This window comes from Vicia villosa, unplaced genomic scaffold (assembly GCF_029867415.1).
Source record: "Vicia villosa cultivar HV-30 ecotype Madison, WI unplaced genomic scaffold, Vvil1.0 ctg.001190F_1_1, whole genome shotgun sequence".
In the NCBI taxonomy this organism is placed as follows: Eukaryota; Viridiplantae; Streptophyta; class Magnoliopsida; order Fabales; family Fabaceae; genus Vicia; species Vicia villosa.
This window is the reverse complement of record NW_026705527.1, coordinates 214032-225067: the sequence shown is the minus strand read 5'-3', so window position 1 is coordinate 225067 and position 11036 is coordinate 214032. Positions and strand designations below refer to the sequence as shown.

General features: G+C 32.9%; 1 protein-coding gene across 1 annotated transcript; it reads left to right on the top strand.

Annotated features, from left to right (window-relative positions):
- The first annotated feature begins 1703 nt into the window (after nt 1–1703).
- On the top strand, nt 1704–5628 carry LOC131633913 (serine--tRNA ligase-like). Its single transcript, XM_058904584.1, has 9 exons — nt 1704–1910; nt 1993–2063; nt 2143–2304; nt 2385–2490; nt 2922–3115; nt 3782–3885; nt 3968–4151; nt 4648–4827; nt 5190–5628. Exons 1-9 carry the CDS (start codon nt 1778–1780, stop codon nt 5397–5399), a joined length of 1344 nt encoding a protein of 447 aa, XP_058760567.1. The 5' UTR covers nt 1704–1777; the 3' UTR covers nt 5400–5628.
- Nucleotides 5629–11036: the final 5408 nt, after the last annotated feature.

The window sequence follows — 11036 nt, the reverse complement described above, 5'->3', positions numbered from 1 at the left end:
GATAGATATTCCTAGCTCGATTTTCCTTTCCTTTTTGGCTCTTGGCCAATAAGTCGGAAGTGGAGCGAGACTCTACAATTTCTCCCAAACATCCTCATTAATATATGAATACACCTCGTATGCAGGTTTGTCTTTATCACTTGGATAATGAATATAATCATGAGTGAATTATGTCTTGAAGCCCCTCCAACTTTCACCACAATATGTAAGCAAAATTTTTTTCCCCATACTATCATCTCGACTAACAATAAACACTTTATATGTTTACATAATAGAGATATTATTAGTATGTATCAAATAAAAAATAAATGATTATATATACTCAATGCATAAAATTCAAAATAAATATTGTAACATCCTCTCATATGGCGTCTTTCAATTTATCGTCAACTTCGTGCCAACTATCCAACAAAATACCCATTTTACTTCTACCTTGTAACACAATGTAACTCATAAAGTCCTCAGCATGTTCTCCATAAGTCCTGATCAGTTTTTATATCAACTGTAATCGGGTTGCAAACACCACTTTCGTGGGATTTTTTCACCTTGGTAGCAAACACCACCTTGGTATACATTGGTATCAACTGCATCACACATCGTCTGTGTGGCCTCAGGTTTCGGTTGGGAGTGTGATGTCTCTCCTGCCTCAAATATCATAGGTGAAGCAGTACGTCTACGGAAAGATGAAGGTGGAGAGGGAGGACCTAGAGAACTTCGTCTACTGCGGAAGGACGATGAAATAGGCAGAGAAACGTGAACACCAAAACCTGAAGTCGCATCCACCACAAGTTGTCCAAAGGTAGAAGGAGCCTAGGATGTTTGACTCGTTTCCCTCCGAAATGAAACTTGTTGTGCAAGCCTACCATGTCTCAACCTAGATGGTATTTCAGCAATAACTCATGTAGAAGTGCGAAAAAACGTTACCAAAAAGACTCGTGTTAAAAAAATGGACAAAATACAGACAAACTAAAACTGGAGATGCATTTCCGGGTTTATATGTAAACGTTGAACAAAACCGGATATGTATCTCTAGTACGACCTGCAACTTTTCTGCTTCGCTAATGGCGAAGCTCAGTCATTAACTAACACCTCAAAAAAAAATTCATTGATCAGAAAAACAACCATACAAAAACGTTTATTCCTACTTTTAAGCTTGTAAACACTAAAAATACTTGGATTATCTAACCTAAAACACAATTTTTAGGTGAAATTACATTAACTCAAAAAGCTTGAAAATAACTTACAATTTTTTATTTTTGTTGGTTGATGAAACTTGAACAATGATGTTTGTCTGTTGCTTGTTGATTTCTCATTAGATTTTCGCACAATGGAATAATTTTCACACAATGAGAGTTTGATAGAATTTTGTGTTTGAGTTTTGTGCTTCTAGTTCAAAAACACTTTCTGAAATGAGGAAGGGTTACAGACAGCACACGTATCTGCATAACATATGAAGTTTCTTAGACTAAACTATAATTTATAGTTGGAGTGCTTCCGAAAATACATCTAAGAATCCCTTTCGAAAATACTCTTTTATAAGATTTTATCCATAAAAAACCTAAATAAAGGTGATTCCAAAAATATATTTATGGTAGTCGAGGGCATTTATATATTTTCGGCCTTTCTATAGAAAAACATACCGCGTGTTAAAAAATTCTCTAAAAAATAGACATTTTAAAATATAAGAATAAAAATAAAATTGCAAAACCCTGGTTTACTCTCTAATTTCTTCATCCACCTTCAGCGAGTTTACAGTGAGAGGTTGACGGCGTGAGGCATGTTGGACATCAACCTATTCAGAGAGGAAAAGGGCGGCAACCCTGAACTCGTTCGCGAATCTCAACGCCGTCGATTCGCCAGTGTTGAAGTTGTCGACGAAGTTATCACTCTCGACAAACAATGGCGAGAGCGTACTCATCTCTCTCTATCTCTCTATATCTCTATATCGTTACTGTATAACAATGGCATCGACCTAATCTTGTTTTGTTGCAGGTCAATACGAATTGGAGAATCTCCGAAAAGAATTCAACAAGTACAATAAGGAAATTTCCAAACTCAAGCGTGTAAGAATCACTACATTCAATTCTTACTTATACACATGCAATTGCAAATCCTCATGATTTTAATGTGTCTGTGTGTTAGGCTGGTGAAGATGCAACTCAGTTGATTGCTGAATCTGAAGTGACTAAGAAATCGATAGCGGATAAAGAGGCTGAAGCCGGTGAAGCTCTAAACAGCTTGAATTCCAGATTGGAAACCATTGGTAACCTCATTCATGATACCGTTCCGATCAGCAAGGACGAGGTTTGATCTAGTTTTAGTTCTATTTCTCTTTATTTTTTCTTTCATTATATAATGTGTCTTACCATAAATCCATGTTTCAGGCAAACAATGCTGTGATTAGAACATGGGGAGAGAAAAGAGTGGAACCTAAACTCAAGAATCATGTAGATCTTGTTGACCTTCTCGGGATAGCAGATTTGAAGAAAGGTTGGAATTTATTCATCTATTCAAGTCACTTTTTGTATTTCTTTTTAATTTATAATTTTGAGGTTTGTATGTGATTCTGGTTTAAATGTTGCCGTTTTCACCAAACACTTCTGTTCTAGTTGTTTGCTTTCTTGTGTGTTTTAACTTATCTGTTGAACTAGTGTGTGGTTTCCACTGTATCTTTCTCCTACTATCCCGAATTATGACACTGTTGAGTATTTTGATTTGATGCCTTAAAATGTAAGACTGCAGAGTGTAGTTTCTTTCCGTTAGTTGTGCATCATCCTTTTCGCTCTATCTGTGTCTTTCCCAACTGAAGCTTTTTATGTTAATCAACAATGGTTTTGATAGGCTCTGCATTTCTGATTATATACCTTTCCTACTCTAAATGTATTCTAATAGTTTTTGCCATGTTGCTTGATGCATAATAGGAGCTGATGTAGCTGGAGGTAGAGGTTTCTATCTCAAAGGAGATGGCGTTCGTCTTAACCAAGCTCTAATCAACTTCGGGCTTGAATTTTTGGAGAAAAGGGAATATACCTTATTACAAACTCCTTTCTTCATGAGAAAAGATATAATGTCCAAGTGTGCTCAATTAGCCCAATTCGATGAAGAACTTTATAAGGTAAAATTCTCAAGTTAATTTAAATATGTTGATTTAGGTGTCCATATAAGAATTTGATTTTATTAAAAACATATTCTTGATGGCCTCTGTACATAGTTCGTAGTCTATTACAAGCTTATAATTTGATTTTAAGATTCTTATGCTTTGTGATTTTAAGGTGCCAAACTGCCGTTAACATTATTGCAGTGTTTATTGTTTCTGTTGATTTAACTGGCTTGAAACAGTTGATGTATGGGTTAAAAGGAGTTGGAGGGTCAATGTTCATGTCCTGACAAAGGTCATATTAACAATTAACCATGCCGGCTTAGTCTCAATTTTAAACAAAAGCACCTAATCTCACACTTACTGAGAAATTTAGTTAAATGCAGTTAATGTTCTCTGTCTAAGACCGAAATGCTTTCTTTCTTCTCTTTTTGACAGAAAAAATGTGTGCATTCTGAAAAGTGATATTCATGAAAATTTGTTCAATGAGATAAACTATTGAATAAAAAAACTTATATTAATATGATTATTTTTGGAATGACATCATTAAATATATTAGAAGTAGTTTTATATTTGAGATTTTGAGGCCACCGAGTATTAATACTTCAATGCTTACTAACAAGCCTAAGACTACTCCCAATCTTTTCCTCTGAACTGGTCATATCTAAGGAATTATTATGTTAGGTAACTGGTGAAGGAGATGACAAATATCTAATTGCAACAGCAGAACAGCCACTTTGTGCATATCATATAGATGATTGGATTCAACCTACCCAGCTACCCCTTAGGTAACATGAATTTAATCACATCTTTCATATTAAACTGGAAAACTATGTTATATTTTTAATTTTGGAAACATACTTTCTGCAGGTATGCTGGATATTCATCTTGCTTTCGTAAAGAAGCTGGATCTCACGGTCGAGATACTCTAGGAATATTCCGAGTTCACCAGTTTGAGAAAGTAGAGCAGTTTTGTATTACCTCCCCAAAAGAAAATGATTCATGGGACATGCATGAGGAAATGCTTACGAACTCTGAAGAATTTTACAAGGCGGTACGACAATGTCCTTCATAATAAAGCCATTTTTTCATTAGAGCAATTGTTTCAAAACAATTTATAAAAGAGTAGTAATTTAAGATTTATAATATAATACTCCCTCTGGTCCTATATATAAGAAGGAAAAAAAAATCAAGACCTATGACGCTCGTTTAATATGGTAAAGTTTTTTCTTAATGTAACCTTGCATTAGGAAAATAGTTTTGGAATGATTGGCTGCCCATGTTAAAAGTAATCTATGTGATTAATCTGCTAATCAATGGGATTAATCTGCTAATCTATGGGATTAATCTGCCGTCTTGTTTAAAGCATCTCAATATATCTTGTAAGGTTTGATATGTAGGACTTTGTTGTATGTTTGTGGTTATTGCCTGATAGTGATAAGCCATTGCACATAGATTGTTATCTTGGTTTTTTTGACCTAAATTGATAGCTTTCTTTGCCCTCCTTTTTAGTTTCCTTCTCTTACGTTATTACGTTTTATTTACTGCAGCTGAACATTCCATATCAAATTGTTTCCATTGTATCTGGTGCTTTAAATGATGCTGCCGCGAAGAAGTATGATCTTGAAGCATGGTTTCCAGCTTCTCAAACTTACAGGGAGTTGGTATCCTGTTCAAATTGTACTGACTACCAGGCCAGAAAATTAGAAATTCGATTTGGACAGAAAAAGGTCAGTTATGCCTAAGTTCAATTACTTTAGGTTGAAGAAGTTCATACTTTCTGAAATTTCGAAGTACTTTCTTCTCTGGTGACTAGTCTTTCGTTGAAATTATATTTTGCAATCAAGTAAATTTTGTCTGCATGAAAACATTCTAAGAATAGCTGTCAGTAATGACGATGCTTACTTCTATTTATAGGCCTAATAATACATTATGCAGTTAGACCTTATGATAACTTAAACTGTGTCAATGACTGCATACATATGGTTTGCCATGGGCAATATGTTCTTTTGGCTAACTAATTTCAACCGTCTACAAGACTTTAATTTCATGATTTTGACTGTTAGCTCTTGCATCTTTTTTCCTGTTGCAGGGCAATGACCAAAGGAAGGATTACGTTCATTTGTTGAACTCTACTCTCACTGCTACTGAGAGGACCATTTGCTGCATACTAGAAAACAACCAGAAGGAGGATGGGGTAGAGATACCAGAAGTCCTCAGGCCATTCATGAGTGGAAAGACTTTCCTGCCCTTCAAGAACCAACCGAATAACGAAGCCAAAGGGAAGAAATCGAAGGCTTAATTGCATTATTTTTAGTCTGAATGATATTTATGAAGAGCTTAGTTCAGAATTGTAGGTTATGACCACTATCATACTTTTCATCTTAAATGTTTTTGGACCACCTCCCCCTTTATCGTTGTATGCTTTGGATAGTACATTATCTTCAGGAACATGCACAATATTGTGCAGAAAGGACCACATGTCATATTCTGTAACTCATCAATCTATAAACCTTATGCTTTATTGTCTCTGTTGGATTGTTTTTAAATATTGTGAATGGTTTAGACTCCGCATTGAACATCCAGGAGTAAATCGTAAGGGTTCTGTGACAACAACGGCTAAACATGTTTATTTTTGTTGACATATTATGAGTAATGAGATTTAAGTGTAATTTAGTACAAGGGGGAGTCCTGGTTTATGGGATTAGAATTCTGAAGTCTGCATTGGTTTCTATCTTGCAGGGGGGTGAAACATGTTCAATTTAATCGAGCTGCCCTCGTACTTAATTCAATAAAGAATTTCATTGGAAAAAGGAATGCAGTCTGGAAAATTGGGACTAGAATTTTCAATGTATTGTAGTAGTGAGGGAATGAGGGTGGTTTTATTCAGTGGCCGGATCTTTATCGGGTAACCTTAGAATTATGATGCCTAGTTTTACAACTAAGATTTTTTTACGGATAGTTTTACAACTATGATTATTGATTTTACCCTTGAATTTTGCCTGTTTCTGAATGTTTCTGAATCTGTGTTGTTGTAATAGACAGAAATTTGGATTCTAGCGATGATTATGAGAAAATCCAATTTGGATTTAGAATAAATCTGATAGTGATAAGCAATGTCTTATCGAGAAGATTGTTTTTTAAAGCAAATGTTAACATTTGTTCCAAGGATTCTTTTGGAATGCATGCAATCACTTTTTAAAAATTTTAAATATGATTTTATTTCAGTTTTTAAAATTATGGATTGATTCAATTCTTAGATAATTGATTATATGTACGAAGAAAATAAAAATCTAGAAATTGTCACTTAGCAATGGTAAAATAAAACTAGAAATTAACATATTAAGATGGAAATTATGTAGCACTCTAATAATTTACTATGAAGTACACGGTCAGAATTGGTTGGTTTATGATGAAATAGAAATACAATCAATCTGAATGAAACCACAGTGCACAAGTAAGAATTTGGTTATGATGAAATACAACAATATGAATGAAACCACGGTCACAAATAAGAGTTTGTTTAGGATGAAATACAACCAATTTGAATGAAACCACGGTCCATAAACAAGATTTCATTTTTGTCCGTCGTAAAGTTTGATTTTGCTGGATGAGGGTTGATGGATGTAACGGATAAGCGGACGAAAGTCAAAGTAATAACTTAGATTCTAAGACTAATATCATTCACGCAACACTTTGCAATATACATGGTTGGCTACAATGCTAAGAAGTCCATCAAAGCTCCAACAATGTTTGAATTTATTTTTGTTCGTTGCAAAGTTTGATTTTGCTAGATGACGGATTGAACGATTGACTGGTGTACAAGATGAGCGGACGAAAGTCAAAGTAATAATAACGACTAATATCCTTCACACAACAAGGTAGATTGACTCAGTTAATAAGGAGTTGACTCACACACCGAGAGGTCATGGATTTAACTCTTGATGTTGATGTGATGATCTCTTTGGTGGGTAATATGTAAGTATCTCTATAAGTGTTCTTTGGGCCTTGAGCCCCCTGACCCTGGTGAGCCTCCTGAGCCCAACTCGCATAAACTTCTACTTTGACAAAAAATGTGTAATCACGCTTGTCCAAAGCTGAAATAGAAGTCAAATTTCTTCTCATGAAATGTACATAAACTAAATATTATAAAATCAAAAGGTGTCAAAAAGGAAAAAAAACAAATAAACAATACTAATTTCTAATACATGTACTATAAATCCATCTCCCACAATGGCCTTAGCTTCAATATCATTTGGTTTCCTTAGGCTTATGAATCCTTGCAGAGAATTAACAACATGAATAGTTGACCCTGAGTCTAACCACCAAGTATCAAAGGAACATCTACTATATTGGATACAAAATAGGCTAGAGATAGAGGTGTTTAATCCTCATAATTTGTCTCAATCAAAGTTTTTAAAGAGTTAGAATAGGAGGTTGTCATTAATGAATAAGGAATCAATTAAGATGATTATGTCTGGTCAAATGATTTCATGTATGTGTAGCCAAAATAATTTATAATAAAACTCTTTTACATTATGATCGTATACCATAATTACAATAATAATAATATTATTATTATTATTAATGATAATAATAACAAATAATAAAAATAATTATATTTCTAATTATAATATTGATATCATATTTGAATATCGACGAATATAAGCATAACGAGGTAAATAATATATTGTACCTGATATATTGTACCATAATATATTGTACCTCCTTTGAGTTTTTTTGTTAATATTTTGTTGCTTTGTACAATATGAATTAATATTAATATAGTTCAACCACGCTTACCAAATAACTAGGTTGAAAATATATGATAGTATGGAAATGAAAATGATACAATGGTGAAGGGGTTGGAGATGAAACATGTTTACAGTTCTATTTGCTAATGGAGATCAAAAACTTGCTAGGGTTCAAAACAATTTATGTAAGCGCTAAATGTGGTTTTCGTAAGACAATGGAAAAGGCTATTCAAGAAAATTGGGATTCCCAAATCTCTTACAAAAAATGATCATCCTAGCCTTCTTCGAGGTGACGTTTATCAGCAGACATATCTCTATGTACCTTTTCCCTTATCTTTTCGCTCTCACGTCAAAGGGGACAACGCCATCAAGGTAACCTATATCTTCAATGAAATATACCGATTGCATTATCAAGTAATCTAGTTTTGGGAAAGATAATCTAGTTTATAAACATATGACCCGAAGTTCGCCAAGAAATTACTCCAACGCTCACGTCGAAAGGGAAAACACCATCAAGGTAACCCATATCTTCAGTGAAATATACCAATTGCATTATCAAGTAATCTACTTTTGGGAAAGATAATATAGCTTGTTAACATATGACTTGAAGTTTGCTAAGAAATGACTCCAACGCTAAAACTTGAAGAATTTATCTGAACATTGGTAAGGAGGCTCGAGTTCTATGGTGCATAATATGTTAGCATAAGCCACCTCGTTAAAGGGGTAACCAAGAAATAATGATCTTTTAAGTATTTCACACCCTCATAGTAGACCTTGATTGGTACACCACATGAGAGATATGAAACCATGGCCCCGTATCGAGTCAGCGGAGCTACATTAGGATTTAAAGAGATGTAGGAAAAGTGGTGTAGTTAACACACTCTTCTTATATTCACATAAACAACGGAAGACCTTTATGTAGGCCAAAAACAACGAATTCAGTTGTAAAGGAGCGATTAACAAATAATTAAACACTTCAACCTTCAAATCATTGAAGGGAAGGTGAAATCCAATTAAAGAGAATAAGCATTCATGAATAGGAACGACACACCTGTCATATTTGCTACAAATGCTTTTATCCTCCTTATGGAGAATCATTACCCAATCTTCAGGAGATCCCACCGTTGTGAAGGCATGGTTTAAATAGTGCTCACAAGTAAAAGTAGATACAATATTTAGTGGCTCTTAGTCCATCTATACTGATGAGATATCCCTTGTGGCCTTCTGAACTTTATGTTAGATGTTCTCTATTATAAAGGGCCATGTCAACACATAAAATATGTGAATACAACTATCAAGTTGAAATCCAAGCTTAGTGTTCCTACTAAAATGTATGCAAAATAAGTCACTAAATAAACAACAATCTCCTATGTCGAACCCTGTGACTTTATTCCCCATAAACCCTAATAAAGAAATCAAGATTGAAAGAAAGGTAAATCTGGATGTTACTTTAAACAAAATAGATTCCAAATATCCACACACTCAACGAAAGAACACAAAGTAGCTAGGAATGAAGACATGTACAAGAACCCATTATTGAAGAAGAGTTTTCTTAAACCCATAAGCAGCAAAAAAAAATATAAGATCGGTAATCAAATAGCTTCTCATATGCATTTAAGTAGTAAAGAGTTTGTGCAATCTACCATGTCGGGAAGTGCGAATCACACATCCAATGGTCAAGATCTCATCGAGAATAGCTTAGAGTAATTGACTATCTTAGGACAAAAAAAGACATAACTACCCTTAAACATATGGATGCGCACCAAGAATTCCTTACGAAATATTGTTGATAAAGAGACAAACATTTAATGCATATGTTCCCAAAACTAATAACGTCCCATTGAGAATCTTTACATACTTTTGACAACGACCAACCTAATGTGTAAATTACAAGCTCTAACTTAACATCGTAGGAATCAGAGCTTGGGGGGATAAGTGTTTTAGGTCGTTCGCAAGACCCACAGAGAAAGACCCAATAGTGAATCTCGAGTGAAAGACACGCATAACAAGTAAACATTCATTCCAATCAAAAGCAGGCAATTCTATCCTTCAACACATCAACATTAACATTCTTCCCTTTTTACCCCACCAGAAACTCGCTTCACTAATCTAAGATCTCACCTCAGTATTTCACTAAACATTCTCAGAACATAAAGTTTAACATCAACTTTCTCCTTATGAGATGTTTCAAAATCAAGGTGAATGACTTATATGATTGCAGGGTTTAAGATCACCATGATTTTGAAAGAAGGTGAATGTTTAATGTGTTTAATTCATTTAATAAAATGAATATAAATTACTAAACACGATGACTAGAAAATCTAGTTTCTAAAAAAATTACTACCAAAATCCTAAATAAATCTACTATATGATTATGAGCTCGTTTGTTTTAGCTTATTTTAAAAATAATTTTTTTAGTGTTACATATATTTGTATAAAAAAATACAATAATATTATTTTTTAAGAAAAACTTTACAAAAAAATTATTTAAATAATTATTCTTAAACTATTTCAAATAATTTTTCATAAAATTATTTTTGAAATACATTTTAAAAAAGGTGGTTTCCATTATATTTTAATATTTAATAATATATATTTATATTTAAAATTAATCTTTTAATATATATATATATATATATATATATATATAATTTTATAAATATTTAATAAAAATAATTTCTAAAAATATAAAAAAAAATCCATTTTTTAATCTAAAACAAACATATTCTATACTTTAGATCGTTATTGGCATAAACAAGAGTAGTAAAAAAACAATGTTTAAACAATTTAAACATTGACGAATAGATTGGGTAAGTTTGAAAGTTACACGACATAATACTTATTCTATACCTTCATTTAAAGCAACCATAAAAAACCTGTAGATGTCACTTCACTTTAATTTAATTATTATGAAATTTTTTAAAAACTAATTAAAAAATACAATTTATAGCTTATAAAAAAACACAATTTATAATAAATAAAAAATAGCTTAATAAAAATCAGGTTGAAGGCAAATTGTTTATTCAAATATAAAAATATTTGTTTTAAAAATCAAAATATTAGGTTAGACAATAATAAATTTCGTTTTAATATTTTTTTTTAATTTCTAAAAATTATTATCCGAAATATTTTCCAAGTATTTCTGAACACAAGGCTTAAAAGAGGTAGCGTAGAGCCAAAAACGA